Source organism: Cydia strobilella, chromosome Z (genome assembly GCF_947568885.1).
Source record: "Cydia strobilella chromosome Z, ilCydStro3.1, whole genome shotgun sequence".
NCBI lineage: Eukaryota > Metazoa > Arthropoda > Insecta > Lepidoptera > Tortricidae > Cydia > Cydia strobilella.
Genome location: NC_086068.1, coordinates 58,069,390 through 58,091,591, shown reverse-complemented (window position 1 = coordinate 58,091,591; position 22,202 = coordinate 58,069,390). Strand labels below are relative to the sequence as shown.

Below are 22,202 nucleotides of genomic sequence, written 5' to 3'. Positions count from 1 at the left end.
GGACTTACAAGAACCGATTTATGGTTATTGTTCAACATAAAAAAATCTTTTCGCATGAACGCAGAGCAGATTAAATTTGACAGCTGTTGCAAAAGAATGTACCGTGAACGTGGCTTATGAATTTCGTCACTCACGTTCTTTCACCGTCAGCCACCACGCGAACAAAAACCTAATTACCGGCAAACATATGTGAATAATATGTAAACGCACACACCTCATATAAATGAGAAACCTTTCCTCCCTATTTCATAAGTGTAGTGTACTTAGTAAACTTTTGCCAGTTGTCGTAACACCGCGCCGCCTGCCGCATCAGCTGCAGCAGTGGGGCAGCAATAAGATCCACAGGAAGATCAAAATACCCAATCCTCTTCGTGAAATAATCATGGCTGACCCCAAGATCGAGGAGATCCTGGCGCCGCTCCGCGCGAGCGTGAAAGAGCAGGGAGATTTAGTGCGTAAACTGAAAGAAGAGAAGGCTCCCGAAATCGACGTGAAGAAAGCCGTCGCTGAGCTCAAAGCGAGAAAGAAAGTTTTGGAAGACAAGGAACTGGCGCTGGCGCCTACTGAAGAGTCTTTCGATCGCGCCAAGATGGAAGATCTCATCAAGAGGAGATTCTTTTACGACCAATCTTTCGCTATCTACGGAGGTATCACTGGCCAGTTCGACTTCGGGCCGATGGGTTGCGCGCTGAAAAGCAACATGATCCAGCTGTGGAGGAAGTACTTCATTCTCCATGAGCAAATGTTGGAAGTGGACTGTTCTATTCTCACACCAGAGCCTGTACTGAAGGCTTCGGGGCATGTGGAGAGATTTGCTGACCTGATGACTAAAGATGTGAAATCTGGAGAATGCTTCCGCTTGGACCACTTGATCAAGGCGCATTTAGAGAAGATCAAGAGTGAGAAGAATACGAAACCTGAGCTCAAAGCAGAGATTGAAGATATCCTTGTGAAGCTCGATGGCATGACTGCTGATGAGATGGCTGCACTGATGAAGAGGTTTGAAATGAAGTCTCCAATCAGCGGGAATGAGTTGACACCACCAATTGAATTCAATCTCATGTTTAATACTCAGATTGGCCCATCAGGCCTTATCAAGGGCTTCCTCAGGCCAGAAACTGCCCAAGGCATCTTTGTTAATTTCAAGCGCCTCCTAGAATTCAACCAGGGTCGCCTACCGTTTGCTGCAGCACAGATTGGGAACTCGTTCAGAAATGAGATCTCTCCCCGCTCTGGCCTGCTCAGAGTGAGAGAATTCACCATGTGTGAGATTGAGCACTTCTGTGACTCCAAAGACCATCCCAAGTTTGAGGCAGTCAAGGACACTAAGATGCTGTTGTATTCTGCTGACAACCAGGAGCAGGGGCGGCCAGCTGAAATTGTTACTATCGGAGAAGCTGTGGCCAGAGGCATGGTTAACAATGAGACCCTCGGTTACTTCATGGCCAGAATTCATTTGTACCTGTTAGCAGTAGGCATTGATGCTAACAAGCTTAGGTTTAGACAGCACATGGGCAATGAGATGGCTCACTATGCCTGTGACTGCTGGGATGCTGAATGCCTGTCTAGTTATGGCTGGATTGAGTGCGTTGGCTGTGCTGATAGATCTGCCTATGACTTGACACAACACACTAAAGCTACCGGCGTCAGATTAGCTGCCGAAAAGAAACTGCCAGCTCCTAAACAAATAGTGGTAGTAGAAGCAGTCGCTAACAAAGCTGCTATTGGCAAAGCTTTCAAGAAAGATGCTAAAGTAATCAATGACACCCTGACAGCCATGGATAATGCCTCTTTGGACCAACTACAGAAGGAACTGAATGCAGAAGGAGCATACAATCTCATTACCCCAAATGGCGAATTCAAGCTTACTGCCGATCTCGTCAGCGTCAAGAAGTCAGAAAAGACAATTCATGTAGAAGAGATCATACCCAGCGTGATTGAGCCATCCTTTGGCGTTGGAAGGATTTTATATTGCCTGTTGGAGCACAATTTCAAGATGCGCGAAGGTGATGAACAGAGAACGTACTTCTCGCTGCCCGCAACCGTCGCTCCCATGAAGTGTGCAGTGCTGCCTCTGAGCGGCAACGCCGAGTTCCAACCGTTTGTTCGCGAGCTCTCTCAGGAGTTAATATCTGCAGATGTGTCCCACAAAGTGGACGATTCCTCCGGCTCGATCGGTCGCCGCTACGCGCGCACAGATGAGCTCGGCGTGCCATACGCCATTACCGTCGACTTTGACACGACGAAGGAGCCTCACACTGTGACCTTGAGAGAGCGGGACAGCATGTCACAGGTCCGACTCCCTCTAGCCGACGTCCCGAACGTCGTCCGCGACCTGTCTAACAGCAAGATCTCCTGGGCCCATGTTGAGGGGAAATACCCTAAATTTGAGCAGCAAGAGACCAAGGGAGCGGCCGCGTAGTATGAGGCATTCTGACGCAAACAGATGTTTGTCCAAGTGTCCTATGTGACGCAATCGAGGTGCACTCTCCTTTAGTGTTAGCTTAAGCTTAATTGTGCATTTGTTTCAGAATTTTCACCTACGTAATCATATTTTCAGTTGGAACAATCTTTGTATTTATTTTGCAGTCTACAAATAAACATAAAATTACATCATTGTGTTCGTTTTTGTCAAATACCTGTTGCGTTACTATTTTTATTAGTTTTTTTGCGTTCTGCGGGCTGATTTACAGCTAACTAGTCACACCTTAGCAGATAAATATAACCAAAGAGGATATAATACGATTGAGCGGTACTGTCATAGTAAATTTTGTAACCACAGTAAATTCACTGCCATCTATCGACACACTTTAGAACTAAAAATGAAGATTTATAAAAATACGATAAAGTGTATTTAAATATGGATAAAAAATTTTTTATTATTTGCAACAATTATTTTTATGATTTTGACCCATGTTCTTTCACTGATATGCGTTAAAATTGTTAAATAACAAACGAAACCGTCAACGCCCTCTACACGAGAGTAGGCCAAAGGTAGTGGCGCCATCTAATCGAGAATCAAATTTTCGTGATTTTCGAGGCACGTTTTTTCCTTAGACTGTATGCATCTATTACGGAGTTATATCTATCTCTGACATAGACATAGTATATCTTTGACAACAATGACCCTCTTTCAGAGTATGAGAAATGAAAAGTATATTTACAGTACATATGGTGCTACTTTCTCGCACTAGTGCGTAAAAGAGCACTTTTCGTGCATATGTCGAATGCTTAAAAGGGCCATATGTACTGTAAAACGTACGATACACGTGCGAATAGGTAATTCGCAATTCGTGTCGATTTAAAACACTCCCTGCGGTCGTGTTTTAATTTATCGCCACTCGTTTCGAATTTCCTCTTTTCCGCACTTGTGTCGTAAATAACTATTACAGTACATATGGTGCTACTTTCCCGCACTAGTGCGTAAAAGAGCACTTTTCGTGCATATGTCGAAAGTTTAAAAGGCCAGTTGTACCATACACGTGCGAATAGGTAATTCGCCACTCGTTTCGAATTTCCTCTTTTCCGCACTTGTATCGTAAATAACTATTATTTTTCTCTGATTCGGTGAAGGAAAACATCGTGACGAAACTGGACTAATCCCAATAAGGCCTAGTTTCCCCTCTAGATGATAAATTTATATATACAAAATATATATAATAAACTAACTACTAATTTGAGAGTATCATTTCGTTCCATTTGGAGTTGAAACTCTATAGGTAGGTCCATGGGGTCCCAGCGCGCATAAGTTGTTTGCAGAAATCGCGAAGCGTCTGGTTGACGTAACTGGTGACCGAAGAGCTGGCGGCTTTCTCGCACAACGTATCAGCATTGCGATACAGCGGGGAAATGCCGCCAGCATCCTTGGTACAATGCCTCAAGGGCCTATTTTAGATTTAAGCTAGTTATTAATTTCGTTTACGTAGTACCACTGTATATATCTTGTATGTAAATAAATGAGATGTTAAATAATTAACTAAAATTAACTACTAATGATATTTACAAACTATTTACACCAAACGTACACTGAATTGACCATTATTAACACAAAAATTATTTAAAATTCGTTAGATGGAAAAAAGACGCGCGCACAGGTCGAAGTTTCCCGCCCTTTTCCTTGAAAATAGTTGTTAACCAGTAACAAATTTTAGATACATTTTGAATAAATACGACCTCATGCTAAAGAATTTAGAATAAATTAACAGTTTGACGGATTACGTCAGTCAAAGAAAATAAATATGTCAAAGAAAATTAATAGTGAAATTTAGGTCAAATAGCTTCGAAATTATCTTAAAAGCATGAAATGAATAGAAAAATAGCAAGGTAAGTAACCGGATGGATCAGGGCCTCATTAGGGTAGGAGTAGTTTAGGGAGAATTTAGAAATGGTAGCCAGAAAGTAAACATTTTAAATCAAAAATTTCAGGGAGTAATTTGGAAGACGAGAATCAGACAGGAAGACAAAACAAAGCGTTAAGGAATTATAGCAGATTGGAGAATCCAGAGAATCAGCCCGTGGGAGTAAGGACTAGGAGTTAGGACCCAGGTATGAGATGCTACATTACCCCAAAAACCACGGGAAAAAAAACTTTGTCGCAATCTTAAACGGAAAAGCTTCTTTTTTGTAAAGAGTAAGTTTAGGGGAAAGCAAAGGAAATAAGTAGTTAAGTAAGTAGGTAAGTAAGTAAGTCAGGAGAAAGAAAGAGCAAGTTCGTTAGTAAGGATGAATAATGGGATGAGAGGTTGAGTGATACAATGGAGAAGATGAATAGATCGAGGAACTTCCCTGCACTCATAAATCGCCTGTCATAATCAGATAATCACACATTCATAAGTCTGACAAAGGAAGGGGATGGTTCACGCTCTATGACGCACACTCCTAGAAAGTCCTCGCTATGACCTGAGGCTTCTTTATAAAAAGGAGTGGCTGACTACCATCCACTGGAAAAGATAATAAGATAATAATGAACGACCTACGGCTTATATTTAGGGAGTAGTCAGCCGCTCCGCGAAGATAAGTCTATGTACAAGTTCTAGTCGGTTTAGAGCCGACGAGAATAGAGAGTAGGGGTAGAACCTACTTAGGTTGTGGTAGGGTTAGACCTAACACAATAGAGTAAAAAAAAAGTTTTACCATATTATTATTTTCTTCAGTTGGACTACCGCTCTAGACTAGACTAACCGCCGAGTGTTAGGTATCTTGCGTTTACATTACAACACACCCGACTTGCTATCAATAAGGAAATGGTCAAAAATATGTATACGGACAAAGTGCTCAAAAATATGTATACGAAATTTTCTAAGTCCAAATTGGTCCAAACAAAAAACGTAGGTAAGGTCCGAACTCGAAACTTCAGATCGCTCTAGTTCCTAAACGGACCAGTTTATAAAAAAAACTTCTATCAATAAAAGATGCTTATTTTAAGACGAAGGGAGACGAAGGGGGAAGGACGAAGGGGGATGAAGGGGGACGAAGGGGGATGAAGAGGGATGATGGGGGACGAAGAGAGACGGAAAGGGACGAAGGGGGACGAAGAATGACAAAGAGGGACGAAGGGGGATGAAGTGGGACGAATGGGGACGAAGGGGGACGAAAAGGGGCGAAGAAGGATGAATAGGGACGAAGAGTGATGAAGAGGGATGAAGGAAAACGAAAGGGGACGAAGGGGAACGAAGAAGGACGAAGGAGGATGAAGAGGGACGAAGAGTGACGAAGGGGGACGAAGAGTGACGTAGAGGGATGAAGGAGGATGATTAGACGAAAGAGGACGAAGGAGGACAAAGAGGGACGAAAGGGGACGAAGGGGAACGAAGAAGGACGAAGGGGGGCGAAGGAGGACGAAGGGGGACGAAGAGGGATGGAGTAAAACGAAAGGGGACAAAGGGGAACGAAGAACGACGAAGGGAGACGAAGGGGGACGAAGAAGGATGAAGGTAGACGAAGGGGGACGAAGGACGAAGGGGTGAAGACGGCGAAGAGGGATGAAGGAAAACGAAAGGGACTAAGGGGAACGAAGAGGGACGAAGAGTGACTAAGAGGGATAAAGGAGGACGATAAGGGACGAAGGAGGGCGAAAAGGTACGAAGGAGGACAAAGAGGGACGAAGGGGGACGAAGAAGGACGAAGAGGGACGAAGGAGGACGAAGAGGGACGAAGAACGAAGAGGGATGGAGTACGAAGGAGGGCAAAGGGAGGCGAATGAGGACGAAGGGAGACGAAGAGGGATGAAGGAAAACGAAAGGGGACGAAGGGGAACGAAGAAGGACGAAGGGGGACGAAGAAGGACGAAGAGAGACTAAGGGGGACGAAGAAGGACGAAGAGGGATGAAGGGGACGATGAGGTATGAAGGAAAACGAAAGGGGACGAAGGGGAACGAAGAGGGACGAAGGGGAATGAAGAAGGACGAAGAGGGACGAAGGGGGACTAAGAGTGACGGAGAGGGATGAAGGAGGACGATAAGGGACGACTGACGAGGGGGGCGGAAGAGGGACGAAGGAGGACAAAGAGGGACGAAGGGGACGAAGAAGGACGAAGAGGGACGAAGAGAGACTAAGGGGGACGAAGAGGGATGAAGGGGACGATGAGGTATGAAGGAAAACGAAAGGGGACGAAGGGGAACGAAGGGGGATGAAGAAGGACGAAGAGGGACTAAGAGTGACGAAGAGGGATGAAGGAGGACGATAAGGGACGACTGACGAGGGGGGGGAAGAGGGACGAAGGAGGACAAAGAGGGACGAAGGGGACGAAGAGGGACGAAGGAGGACGAAGGGGGATGAAGGCGGAGGAAGGAGGATATAGGATGAAGGATTAAAAATTATCCCCGAAGGAAGACGAAGAGGAACGAAGGGGGTCGAAGGAGGACGAAGAGGGACAAAAAGGGACGAGGGGGGACAGACGGACGTAGGGGGACGAAAAGGGACGAAGGAGGGGGGACGAAGGAAGAGGAAGAGGGACGAAGAGGTATGAAGGGGGACGAAGGGGTTGAAAGAGGACGAAGAGGGATGAAGGGGAATGAAAAGGGACGCAGTAATTCTAGGCGTAAACATTGGGTAGTATAACATGGTAGATAGGTATAGGACGTATTTTAATGGTGCAGCTTGCCTTTTCAGAGGCCCGTCCCAGTCATACCAAATTATTATACTCAGCGGACAAAATTGGAACTTATATTGCCACATAAAACTGGTTTCTGTTTTGCGATAGTGGCGACATTTTACAAATGAAAAACTAACTTTGTAGTGTTATAGGTGATACGATACAAGCACTTGCACTTTATAGTATGTATATGCAGTTGCACAGGGTTCCAGAAACTTCCTTTAAAGGGGAGAGAGGCAGCGGCTCTCAAAGTTTCTTGGGCGTTTTTAAAGCCTGACCAGTAATATATGATCACGCGCCATATTGCGGAATTTCATTGGAACTAAATTTTTCATACTAAACTGAACGGTCACCACATGAGAATAACAGCGCCCTCTTGACAATGATCATATTATGTTTCTGGTCCGGCTTTATATAGAATAGAATCATTTATTGAGAAAACCGTATGTAGGTATGTTTACTAGTATCACAGAATAATTAATAGTATTATCCTAGTATATAATTATGTATTAGAACTTTTAGATAGCAGAGGTTCTACCGCGAACACTGAAGATCGCAAATTGCGGCATATTTCTCTGTCACTCTAATTACGCCTTAATTGGAGTAAAAAAGAAAGGTTCCCGCAATTTGCGATATTCGGTGTTCGCGGTAGGCCCTCAGTTATTTGAGTTATCCTACCTACCTATTAAAAGAAGACTCAAGTAAACACCGAAATACGTTTTATAAAAAGTTTATTTGTTAAATGGATAATATAACTGAATATCACAAATCCAATCTCTATTAGACATCTACACAAGCTTGCAGCGTTCCTCTTTTTTTTCTCTCAACTGTCAATGTCATTATTTTCCTAAAACGCGGGAAATCTCCGTGTCACTTGTCAAACATTAAAAAAAACTCAATGAACGTTCGAAAAACCTTAACATCTAATACTATTATATACCAATCCTACCTACTTTGCTACCTATAAACCAGATTATATTTAGTCGGTTAATATAATGGCGACAACAAGATGAATATAGTGATGAAGTTGTGATCAAGAGGATATATCATATATGTAGGTACTGTCGCCATCAGATATATCGGAGCGACCAAGGTGCTCACAAATATCTGAACACGCCTCTATTGTCAAGGCGTTAAGTGAGTGTTCAGATATTTTTGAGCAACTCGGCCGCTCCGATATATCTGATGGCGACTGTACTGAAGACATTATTAATCGGTAGACAGTAGCCTAAGTACCTGTCCCTCTCAAAATAATACCTTTAGAAAAAGACGGTAATCTATCTCGCGGGCGAGATACGTCGCGGCGTTCTTATTGTGCTAACCTTGCTGCTGCCACTAAGTAAAACTTATCACAGGCAAAGAATTACGCTTGTTTTCAAGTAACTTGCAAATTTTCAAGAATTGCGAATCATGGCAGTATTTATATTACATTTTTATTTGCAAATTACATATATATATATATATATATATATATATATATTGTCACCACCCCAACTATTACCATTAAAACTAATCTTATTCTAAATCTTAAAAATCTACCCCTTAAGAATTTACCTCTAAAATTTGGCCATGTGATCGTCTAGTCTAGCGTTAGAACCCCTCGAAGTGAACCGCGGAACCCTAGATTCTTTAATGAGTAACAACTATATTTTGGACCCTTATTTTAAGGAATAAATATTTATGGTACTGAAGATATATTTTATTATGACACTAAAGAATATTTTAATAGTTACAAGAATAGAAATAGTAGATTGAGTCACAAGGGAGCAAAATGACGTATTTACTGAGAGGCGAACATCGAATCTTAAACTAAGCGAAGGATTCCACAATTGAATACTGAGCGTAGTGAAGGACTCTAAAATAGAACCCCGTGCGCAGTGATGAAATTAATATTACAATTTAGTTAAATCTATTTGTGTAATGTAAATGCTGTTAAAGGCATATTACATTTGACGTTATTTAGGTAATTGCAGCATACATGGTTAGTATAAGATTAAAAATGTAGTTGGTAAAATGAGTTTAAAAATGTTTTTGGTGAAGTCCCGCTACGCCTATTAAGCTTTCGGGATAACATACGAAGCAGCACTCCCAGGATAAGCCCATTTACACCCTAACTTTTTAGGAAAAGTTATAATTATACTATCACCTTCTAAACGATGTGTGAGTTCACACGTACTGCTTCGCATGCTCGATGCGGGTCAGAAAGCCTTATCCCGATTCAAACCATCAATCGGGTCACCTATCCTAACATTGTAGCCAGATGGGCTATGACCAACGCTTCGCAACCTAAGCATTCCTAGATGATCTGATGAAAGAAGCGCCAAGTATCATCAGTCAATCAAAATTACTTCTTTTTTATGTTCAAAAGCTAGGGATACTAATCCCTTTTCCACTACCCAGAACTGAAAGTATAGACTCTTTCCAGTCTTTTAGACGCACAAACGAAGTACCAAATTTATTTGTTAACTATTTTATGAGACAGAAATATCAAGTCGAGCATTATTCCACTCTTGACTCCTCCCATTGGACTGCTCTTGCCTGCCAAGGGATCCCTAAAACAAACCATTCTTCCATTCCAGAACGGTATGTATACCTAAACCCAGCTTGATATTTTAGGAATTTATTTTGTATATACCTTGGAATCCAGAATGAAATATTCAGTACCTCGCTCCCGCATCAAAACACTAGAAATTTTAGCAAAATAAAACCAAATAGTATAAGATTTTATATACCACAATACCTTTTTACGCAGATACATTATAAAATAGGAATATCTAGGCAATTAAACCCCTTGCCTATTACACGTACGCTTTTCAGGATAATGAAGAAAAATATATATGTCAGATCAAGCAATAAAAGAGACCCTAACTCCTAACAAATGGTGAGTGTGAAGCTACCCTATTCCTAATACAATGGCCTATTCTAGTGTAATCAAAGCACAGATCATACTTACCATAGACCTAGTACTTTGAAAAACACGCAAGTGATTTCCCTAATTAGAGAGCTAATCGTTCAACCGGCCAAGTTGATACATCAAAGCTAAACGGCCTGTGTTTTTAATCCCCTCCAAGGCGGGTTGCACAGAGACAGGGACAGCACTTGGATAGATTAGGTCCCTATTATGTCTATAAATGGCACATATAAATATATTTAAAATACAAGACCTCCAAATACTGTAGGTTTCAAACGAGCAGAGTTTACACTCAATGGCACGCACGTGATGCCCTCGCTTTAGTCTAACAGTTGGGCATTGGAGACCAGGGAGGGAGAGATATTTCGCTTTCTATGTTGGTAAAGAGAAAGCGCCAAGTACACCCTCATCTTGGTAAAAGAAAGACCTCCTTCCATTTGCCGTTTGTCACCGTTTTGGATAGCAAGTGAAAGGCTAGACTACTGTCTGTCTAGACACTGATCTGGCTTTGAATCATAAGAAAAACAAGTAGGAGTTTTCTGATATTATTCTCAAACAAATAATTTTTATTACTTTATAAATTATGTCATATAGACATTATATTTTACATTTAAAACAAACAATCATAACGCAAATATTTAATCAAAACAATTTAATTAGATTATTATTTTATGAAGGCATAAAATGATAATGAAATACTTAGCCCGGATGCATTAAGTCCAAACGATATGAGTTCATTGACCCCATTCGTCCGAAAAATAACACATCTTCTAAACTTAGCCTTGTTGAAGACGTTTGTCCTCAGTAAAACCAAATAATAGATATCATGGGCAGAGTATTCACTTGATGTTAAACCTTCATTACAAAACTCCTGTTAAAATTAATAGCAAAAGTGGAAACACACTGCTCGATAGTATCAAAGTTTATCCATTACGAAAACAAACATAGTTTCCGCAAAGCCAAACAAAGACACAATTTCCAAAGGCTAACTTCATCAGGTCAAAGACTAAGTCTTGTCCTAAATAAAGTCAAACACTTAGAAAAATGAACAGAGATTTTCCACCCACCAGTAATTTTTTCAAACACTATTAAACCAGAGTCAATTGCCGGTCCGAAGCACAAAGTAAAACTGAAAACTGATCCTTCCCTACTCCCTTTTATATGGTTTCATTTGTCGTCATTTCAATAACACCTGCGGTGCACCTGCGTAATGCCGACATGATTCTCAGAAAGTCTTTAGACGCATTATGGACGCATTATGGTAGCATTATGGTTGCATTACGGTCTCATTATGGTTACATTAGAATTTACCTACCAAATATAAGATTGCAATTTTCATAATATAACTCTTACGTCCTTTAATTTAAGTCTCATTTTTGTTTAATGACATAAGTTGGACAACATGCACCTGTGCGAACACTCGATTTCTCAGAACAAAAAGTCGTAACAACGTGTCTTTCGCGTAACCCTTATTCCCCATACATAAGATATGTTTTTGATTGACCACGATGTAATACCTTAATCAGAGCCATCTATGATCCCTCTTATGCAACCACTTGAACGTGAAACAGCTCGTTGATAATGTTTCGATAGTCAATACTTTTATACGTACATCATAATGCACTGAATTTCTCACTCGGCCCACAGATGGCGTTGTTTTCAAAAGTTGATATTATTTTCTAAGATTTTGTCTAATAGTTTTCTTATTGTTTTTACTTTAATACAATTGTATTTATATTGTAATGCCCTGTCAAAGCCCTAGAGAAAGATAAAATCAAATAATTTGACATAAGCCCAAATGAATATTATAAAAAAAACCAATTTTATTTTGAATCTAAGGCCTCCCAGCATTTAATTGCTTTATATTTATGGATAGAGCATATGGCTAGTCACATCTCACCCCCAAAATGGATTCAAGTTTTGTAATGGCTCACAATGTGTGCTATGGAAACTTTAATCTATTTTTCTAGACTTGTCGGTGCTTTTCCCCCCCTGTTTAAACGTGTAGTGTGTTTTCCATTACTAAGTGACTGTTAATGACTCAGCTCTGAAACAAGTTCATCAGAATTCTGTCAATGAACCATGATAACTTTTTCCCCAGAATCCTCGCTCCGCTATGAGATACCAGGTTGTGAGTCTGATAAGTTCTAATAACTCCTCCTTGCCAGTTCATTCCGGCATCGTCGGGTATTCCTTCCCCCTGTGAGCCGCACACTTCCGTAGAAGAGCATCTAATGAGACAGCAAGAACTCCCCACACGAAACGAAGAGACCTTTAATTCTTATAAGTACGAAGCTTTCAAATTCCATTGCCAAAATTCGAACCAATTTTCACTGCCTTATCACCCTCAGTCACACTTTCTTGGCGCATGTCTTGTACTTGAATAAAATATACCGACTTAAGTTTGTTTGGGTGTTTTTTTTTTATACAAAACAAACTCAAATTTGACACAAATAAATACCCCATCATGGTATGATAAAAACCTTTTCGTCTAAACTAAAGCATTGCTTAACCAAAATAAATAACATTAAAATTATTTGCTCAATAATATACCTCACTTTCATGAAAACATAATTGTACTTCTTTAACCTCTTGAAAAGAGCCTCGCCCTTTCTAGACGCTCACGGCCCATCAAAATATGTCGAATGTCGGATATATCCCACCCAAGCCAAGGTGTGTAGAATTTCGTATTGGGCTTATTACCATGTGTAGTTCTGGCTACAAAAATCTACCCTTTAAATGGGTCTAGTCCAATGGACTTTAACCTACTGATAAGATTTTTCCAGCCAGATGTCCCATTTTCCCCCCCGTTTTGTTCCCATTGCAAATGCCGACAAATCTAGTTTGACTACACTCAAGCCCTTGTCTATCCGTATCAATCCATTTTTTCCAATAAAGGTTCATTCGTCCACTTTTCATTCGTCATCTCATAATCATACATCCCTCACATAAATCATCACAGACTCATAACTAAGTATAAACACTCAATCACACACACACACAATCATTCCTCCTCAGTTACGCTTTCACACGATTTTTACAGACAGCCAAGGCTCCGTTATGTAATCAAAATGAAATAATAAAAATTAAAGTCACAATTACATATTTAGTAAAAAAAAAATCACCTATCTTGTCCTATCCCAATAAATGACCCATTGTTTCTAGCCCTAAATGAAACAAAATCTATTGGCATTCATCCCGAGTATACCCTTTAATCATTTTAATTTTATTTCTTATTTATTCATCATTATCTGTTAATATTTTGACTAAATAATTAATATAATTAATTGACTCATACGAAAGAAAGAAAAATGCACCAATTTAGCCCCTTTTTTTTTTCTCACTATTGCCGCTCCAAATAAAACACTAACAACTGACACAGAGAACTGTACAGTCAGTTGCAGAGAAAAATTAACCACCTTGCATTCCTACAAACGGACTAACTATTTGCTAACTGTACATATAAATAATGAAAATATAATCCTGAGTCGCACTCAACTTATTCCACAGTCAATAACTGTTTTTTTTTTTGTTTTTTTTTATATAAAAAAAATAAAAAATAATTTTGTAATCCACACAATATAACGCAAATAACTACACATATACCTATGTACAAATAATTCTGGAATTTCTTGTAAATGCGTTACCTACCGAATTTCAATCAGAAAAATTTGATTATAAAAAAGAAAGCATGTGATTATAAAATTATTCGAATGTTCCAGAGAACTAACCGTCAACTTAGTATTATATTTTATATAATGTGAACAAGTGGTAATATTTTTTTTTATACTAAATACAACCTGGAAATTGTTTTGGACTTGTTAAAATTTGTATTCACGTGTTATAGGCAAAAGTAAAGAAATAAATACAAATACGTGAGTATGTTCTGAACTATCCACCTATAAACAAAAGTCACAACAGTTGCTAATCATCTGTCGATGTAGGTAAATGAATGAAGTTAAGAAAGTAAAGCTCTCTGATCGCAATATGTGCATGGGACCTCTAAGAACTTGTTACAAATATGGTTTATTAAAAGTACTGTTGCTACTCCCGAAGTCGCTATATTCACATAAATCCAGCACTAAAGTATGCTTTTAATTCATGGGACTTGGAATTTACATCGCTATAGCCGAATAATCGCTACAACCAAGGTTGTAATAAATGAAATCCACTGTATATAGATAATTTCATACATATAAATGGTTTATTCCATAATTCAAAAAAAAAAACAAAGGAGGCAAAAGAAGAAACGAAATGAATACATACTAAGTGTCCGAAGTTCCATGTGTGATGTGAATTTGCACAATTCACCTTCAGTGCGTACCTAAAAGATTCTTCTCTCTCCGTCCTTGGCTCGTGCAATCACCTGTTTATCTTGACTTTAAACATACTTGCAAAGAGGTTTCCTTGATTGTTTTATTAATCATCCATAGTAGTTATGATGTTGTAAGTACCAATGATTATCTAAAGAACACCTTGCTCTCTCCTTCTCCATTCAAATCTTGAGCCTTTATTGAAGCAACTGCACATCATTCGTCGTGTTTACTGTCGCGCAAGGAAACCGTGATTGAAGGATTGATCCTAATATGCAATTTGATCTGATGAGTTTCAGTCTGGTAAGGTTTCTTCTGTCTGTGTTCTTGAATATCTCCTGATTGCCTGGTTCAAGTCCAGCAGCTGCGTGAACGCCTTAATCAGCTGTAGCACTAGCACGTCTTTGTGTCATTTTCGGCAATTCCACAGATTTCAATGTTGTTGATAAATAAAGCCTCTGCCATGATTTCGAAAGTCGAGTAGAATTAATTGTAAAATTCACCAATTTTTATCACTCGCGCACAACAATAATCACAAATTATACTCATTTTAACATAATTTGAATCAAATACCACTACACTTTCTACACTTTTTCACTAAAACAATCTTTTATCCGTAAATTCACTTTGTTTATTTTGCAAATTAAATATCAAACTGAACTGTCAAAATTGAAACCAAATAAATTTACCGCCAGGTTATTGCCAAAACCCAAGACCACCCAAGACTATTAACGACAGATCAAAATATCAAAAAGAAATAATTTTATTGAAATGATTTTTTAATTGGTCATATATTTTTTCTAAAGATCAATCTAATCTGTTTTTTATGAAGAAATAATTAGCAATCGATTCATTAATTAATTTCAATACTGTATGAAAACGACAGTGTAAACCGCTTTTTCGCATAGACAATATTCTTTTCTAGAGGTGCGCGAGCGCACGTGGGTATAATGTGACGAAATCAAAAACACGCTACAACATCCCCTGTAACACACCGAACACAACCCACGCAATTGGGTCGGGTATAGTTTGTTTGTCTATGAATGTAGTGTAACGGACTTAGTTAAGTAAGTTTCTAATAGATGGCGCAGCAAAATAAATTATTAATTAGGCCTTAAAATTGCACGTCATATTAATTTAATGATAAAGATGCAATTATACAATGGGAAAATTTAAATAATCAATTTAATAACTTCAAAACCCCAAGCTATCCTAGACTGAATCGAAATGTTTAACACCTGCTTAACTTGATTTGTCTATGGCAACCTTCGCTACTGTCAATTGTTTAAATACCTATTTATTTTCTTCTTGAAACGACGTGTCGACGTTCATTTTTTCTTATTTAATATTTATTATTCAGGACAGTTACCTATTCCAGTTACCGGCGTTATACTTTTCAAATACCTAAACATCCGATAAACGCTGGAACAAAACTGAAGACGCCATTCTTGTAATGGAAGTCGTGTCTATCTACGATGTGACATTGTTTCGTAAGTGATTTGCGACAACAAAATTGTCCAGATGGACCTAATTTGAAAACCAGAAAGCAAAGCAAAGATTGCCTCTGAGAGCGCTCGTGTAATTTTCGTAATATAGCCTATCGTAAAATCGGTAGAAAATAAAATGACGTGGGAACTCAGAAATATTATATGGCCAATGTTCCTCTTTTCTCGTCAACTTATGGATGAATCTAGTGCTTTTTACTATGACCCAGCGTACGATCAGTCTATAAAGGATGTTTAACAGGCTTACATATCGTTATTGTGCATGAACTGAGTTTTAAACTTGGAGAATTTATTGCACAAACAAGGTAAGGTTTTTTTTATTTATTTATTTGTTAGATAAAAATGTCTTTTAGAGGATGTTAAACCTACTTTAGCACTAAATAATTGATCACAAATTGAACTATCTGTCATGAAATCTACTGTCTAATGATTCCTGTCCCTTACAGACTTGCATTAAGGTTTCTTGTTGAATAATAAGTAACTACTTAGCCCTGTTGTTAAAATTCTATATATAATGCTCCCCTCTACTGTTGTATGTTTCAAAACAGAAAATAATCAGTTAAGATGAGTATTTAAAACATTTTTTGTTTGTTTTTAGTTGTCTATCTAATATAATAAAAATAAAGAAAATTAAGCTTACAACCTGATCTTTTTTTTTTTACAGCAAGCAAATAACTCTGCTGATATGATGCATAAACTGTTTACCGGAACAAAATAAATTGGCTCTATATTATGAAGATACCATGACAAATGTATTTTGAAGAAACATTCACTCATTGGACTATTTATTGTCTTGAATAAAAGAATAATAAATAAATATATAAAGTAAGTACAACCCCATACTACTAGTTGACAGTTACTCTTAGGTTTGACAAAAAAAAATGTTTTCAAAGACCGACACTTATTTCAAAACCCCAAGGAATAAGTGAAGAGGGTCCCTAGTAAGAACATTCCTAGCGTTATACATATTATTTTAATTATGTTAACTAACCTAGTTTTAATCCTGTTAATCTAAATCTAACCTATTTGTGTCCTAATTTATAGAAATTTGCCCCGTAAAGCAAAAATATCCTAATTTTCCCTTTTCTTAACTGAAGACCCTAAGTAGAAATACCTATAGTAAATAATAAATACTTTAAATAAAACTTATAAATAGGTTTTCTTACATATACCCTATTAGCTAACTCTTTTTCTTTCTGTTTCCAGCATTTCCTGGAGAACTGACATTCCCCCGCAGCATCAACATATCGGCCTTCACTGTACATCTACTGACTATTCCCACTTATGACAGGTATTTTATCTTATTATATAAATACAAAACTCATTATATGCTTAAAACTTATGCTTACATCTGACACAAATATTTCAAAAAGCCTAAACGGAGAGTTCCCGATGAAAGAGTGAAAAGATGAAAATGTCTTTAGGCTTACATATCCTCCCTATTCTAATTCTGTTTACTAACTAAACTTAATCTCTAGCTTATTCGTGATCTAAACTTATGGAAATACAACCTGTAAAGCAAAGGTTCTCAAACTTCTCTAAAGTTTTGAAGAATAGTTTTGTTCTAGATGAAACAATATTTCCTGTGGATCTGTTTAATAATTTCCTAGATTAAAATAGTATTCAAAATGATGCTGTACCCCCTCAAATGGATGATTTAAATGTAACCATTAATAAGTTTTCTTTTGTTTCAGGTACTCCAATGAATATTGTCCATATAAAAAAAATTAAGTTGTTAATGAATGTAGGTACACAAATGATGTTTGTTTTATTTTTTAAACCACAAAACCCTCCTTGTTCCATTTCGTCCCTATATTTTACCTATAATTACTTCATACCACCCTACTTAAATAGCAATAAAATAAAATAAAAAAATCGATAGCTTAATCAGCTTGAGATAATTAGCAATGTGGCAGACAGATGGACAGAGTCGCACCATAAAGTCTCCCTTCGCACCCCCTTGGTACGGAACCCTAAAAGATCACATTTGTAAAAATCATCTTAACTACCAAGTTAACGAGATAAACTCAACCCATTCACAGAACATACGCAATGATTGCACTATCCCTGCTACTCCTATCAAAAGACACAAGACCACCCCGCTCGGTCATCTCCCCTCTCCCTCTTAAGTTTCATCTAGTTATACTAAATTCATACTACCAACGTAACGAGATAAACGCATAAATGTCATTTTGATGTATTGCTATAATAAAACGAACCTAACTTGTCAATCTTGCGCCTATATTTTTCAAATCAGCCGCCTTCCTCTACTGACAAAGTCGCCGTGTCAGAGTATATCTGTGATATGTACCAATGGTACCAACCATCCGCACGTTTTCTTTCAAAACAAAACATGGACGTTCGCATAAAATGTGAACTGGCGATATGTGATTCCAAGTCAAATAAAACAAATGTTGGGAGTGTGACTAATTTCAAAGAACAAGTTAGTATTATACTTTAGCCCTTAAATATTGTTTTGTTCCAGTAATGCCGCATGAACAATCTTGTGAAAATTATGTACGTTGTGTCAATCTTTCAATGAAAATTCTTATTTACAGATTGAAATATCACTCACATGAATCTACAAAAGGATTTTGCCGCGAATTATGGATGAAATACAACAATAATTATTGGAAAATGCAGTGTTAGAGGTTAAAATGATCATAAAGCAGAAAATCAAGAAAAAACGCCCGTATTTAAATGTCTTCTCTAGTATTATTATGAAGGAAGGCTGCTTTTTATACTGGATACAACAAGAAAGATGGCTTTATATGTTGCAGCGCGTAACGTCAGGTACCTTAAAGTCTAATCCTACTCGATCATATTGAATATGTTCTGTACATTCATAAAATACTGATGCCTATGAAAGTGAAATACCAATAAGTCACCTAACGATAAGGAACCCAATGTGAATGTCTCCCCTGTACCCCTAGCTAATTGGAACTTAACTGCTGCACACTACTAGCTATCTATTTGTCAAATGTAGTGTCACATTTGCGTTGTTATTAATAAAAAAAGTTAGACTTCACCCCCATTCATTTAGACTACTTGTAATTTTGAAGTGTTTTATACCCCACTGCTCATCATCATCAGTCTAATACACTTCGGTTTTGTGGCTAATGTAATAAGGTTCACCCCCCATTATCTAAACTGAAGTACTCTTACATGACACGGCTAAAAGCTATCCTGTCTTAACTCATCTTAAGTTTTAACCTACTAGTAAATTTCCTATTTAATAAGGCAATCTAATGTGTCTATTTTTATTTCTCAGATACAAGATACACTAGCAGTTACAAAAATGAAGGTTGCTCCTAAAAGTCCCTAACGTGACTAAGTGATGAAAGAATATGAAAGATGAAAAATGGGTACCTTCCTGGCAGCAGTATCTCTAAGAACATTACCCTGAACTAAGACTGAAAACTGAAAATATGTATTTAAAGCCTGTTATTAAATAATGAAGTCAAAATTTGTCTTTTTATCTCCAAAAGGTCAGTCATTTTCTCTTAAAAGTCCAAAATATAGTGTACACACTCCGCTTCACGTCAACAAAATGTAGCCAACGGCTACTTTTATATATTTTGAAAAACCATAGTAAGGTAAAATGAATCCTGCATCACGTTACACCAAAATGTACCCCAAGGTACATTTCAGATACTGGTCACGGCTTCCAAAATGTCACCACCCCAACTATTACCATTAAAACTAATCTTATTCTAAATCTTAAAAATCTACCCCTTAAGAATTTACCTCTAAAATTTGGCCATGTGATCGTCTAGTCTAGCGTTAGAACCCCTCGAAGTGAACCGCGGAACCCTAGATTCTTTAATGAGTAACAACTATATTTTGGACCCTTATTTTAAGGAATAAATATTTATGGTACTGAAGATATATTTTATTATGACACTAAAGAATATTTTAATAGTTACAAGAATAGAAATAGTAGATTGAGTCACAAGGGAGCAAAATGACGTATTTACTGAGAGGCGAACATCGAATCTTAAACTAAGCGAAGGATTCCACAATTGAATACTGAGCGTAGTGAAGGACTCTAAAATAGAACCCCGTGCGCAGTGATGAAATTAATATTACAATTTAGTTAAATCTATTTGTGTAATGTAAATGCTGTTAAAGGCATATTACATTTGACGTTATTTAGGTAATTGCAGCATACATGGTTAGTATAAGATTAAAAATGTAGTTGGTAAAATGAGTTTAAAAATGTTTTTGGTGAAGTCCCGCTACGCCTATTAAGCTTTCGGGATAACATACGAAGCAGCACTCCCAGGATAAGCCCATTTACACCCTAACTTTTTAGGAAAAGTTATAATTATACTATCACCTTCTAAACGATGTGTGAGTTCACACGTACTGCTTCGCATGCTCGATGCGGGTCAGAAAGCCTTATCCCGATTCAAACCATCAATCGGGTCACCTATCCTAACATTGTAGCCAGATGGGCTATGACCAACGCTTCGCAACCTAAGCATTCCTAGATGATCTGATGAAAGAAGCGCCAAGTATCATCAGTCAATCAAAATTACTTCTTTTTTATGTTCAAAAGCTAGGGATACTAATCCCTTTTCCACTACCCAGAACTGAAAGTATAGACTCTTTCCAGTCTTTTAGACGCACAAACGAAGTACCAAATTTATTTGTTAACTATTTTATGAGACAGAAATATCAAGTCGAGCATTATTCCACTCTTGACTCCTCCCATTGGACTGCTCTTGCCTGCCAAGGGATCCCTAAAACAAACCATTCTTCCATTCCAGAACGGTATGTATACCTAAACCCAGCTTGATATTTTAGGAATTTATTTTGTATATACCTTGGAATCCAGAATGAAATATTCAGTACCTCGCTCCCGCATCAAAACACTAGAAATTTTAGCAAAATAAAACCAAATAGTATAAGATTTTATATACCACAATACCTTTTTACGCAGATACATTATAAAATAGGAATATCTAGGCAATTAAACCCCTTGCCTATTACACGTACGCTTTTCAGGATAATGAAGAAAAATATATATGTCAGATCAAGCAATAAAAGAGACCCTAACTCCTAACAAATGGTGAGTGTGAAGCTACCCTATTCCTAATACAATGGCCTATTCTAGTGTAATCAAAGCACAGATCATACTTACCATAGACCTAGTACTTTGAAAAACACGCAAGTGATTTCCCTAATTAGAGAGCTAATCGTTCAACCGGCCAAGTTGATACATCAAAGCTAAACGGCCTGTGTTTTTAATCCCCTCCAAGGCGGGTTGCACAGAGACAGGGACAGCACTTGGATAGATTAGGTCCCTATTATGTCTATAAATGGCACATATAAATATATTTAAAATACAAGACCTCCAAATACTGTAGGTTTCAAACGAGCAGAGTTTACACTCAATGGCACGCACGTGATGCCCTCGCTTTAGTCTAACAGTTGGGCATTGGAGACCAGGGAGGGAGAGATATTTCGCTTTCTATGTTGGTAAAGAGAAAGCGCCAAGTACACCCTCATCTTGGTAAAAGAAAGACCTCCTTCCATTTGCCGTTTGTCACCGTTTTGGATAGCAAGTGAAAGGCTAGACTACTGTCTGTCTAGACACTGATCTGGCTTTGAATCATAAGAAAAACAAGTAGGAGTTTTCTGATATTATTCTCAAACAAATAATTTTTATTACTTTATAAATTATGTCATATAGACATTATATTTTACATTTAAAACAAACAATCATAACGCAAATATTTAATCAAAACAATTTAATTAGATTATTATTTTATGAAGGCATAAAATGATAATGAAATACTTAGCCCGGATGCATTAAGTCCAAACGATATGAGTTCATTGACCCCATTCGTCCGAAAAATAACACATCTTCTAAACTTAGCCTTGTTGAAGACGTTTGTCCTCAGTAAAACCAAATAATAGATATCATGGGCAGAGTATTCACTTGATGTTAAACCTTCATTACAAAACTCCTGTTAAAATTAATAGCAAAAGTGGAAACACACTGCTCGATAGTATCAAAGTTTATCCATTACGAAAACAAACATAGTTTCCGCAAAGCCAAACAAAGACACAATTTCCAAAGGCTAACTTCATCAGGTCAAAGACTAAGTCTTGTCCTAAATAAAGTCAAACACTTAGAAAAATGAACAGAGATTTTCCACCCACCAGTAATTTTTTCAAACACTATTAAACCAGAGTCAATTGCCGGTCCGAAGCACAAAGTAAAACTGAAAACTGATCCTTCCCTACTCCCTTTTATATGGTTTCATTTGTCGTCATTTCAATAACACCTGCGGTGCACCTGCGTAATGCCGACATGATTCTCAGAAAGTCTTTAGACGCATTATGGACGCATTATGGTAGCATTATGGTTG

At 38.0% G+C, this 22,202-nt stretch overlaps 1 protein-coding gene and 1 long non-coding RNA gene across 2 annotated transcripts; both read left to right on the top strand.

Moving 5' to 3' along the window:
* The first annotated feature begins 87 nt into the window (after positions 1–87).
* Positions 88–2,614, top strand: LOC134754121 (glycine--tRNA ligase). The gene has a single exon (XM_063690199.1). The coding sequence runs from the start codon at positions 224–226 to the stop codon at positions 2,420–2,422; it is 2,199 nt and encodes a 732-aa protein (XP_063546269.1). The 5' UTR covers positions 88–223; the 3' UTR covers positions 2,423–2,614.
* A 15,548-nt stretch (positions 2,615–18,162) lies between these two features.
* On the top strand, positions 18,163–19,241 carry LOC134754001 (uncharacterized). Its single transcript, XR_010128861.1, has 3 exons — positions 18,163–18,265; positions 18,381–18,615; positions 19,094–19,241. It is a non-coding gene; the product is annotated as an uncharacterized LOC134754001 (long non-coding RNA).
* The last annotated feature ends 2,961 nt before the right edge of the window (positions 19,242–22,202 follow it).

Excerpts from the sequence above, each read along its gene's own strand:
- LOC134754121 (XM_063690199.1), top strand. The coding sequence starts at position 224 with ATGAGAAACCTTTCCTCCCTATTTCATAAGTGTAGTGTACTTAGTAAA.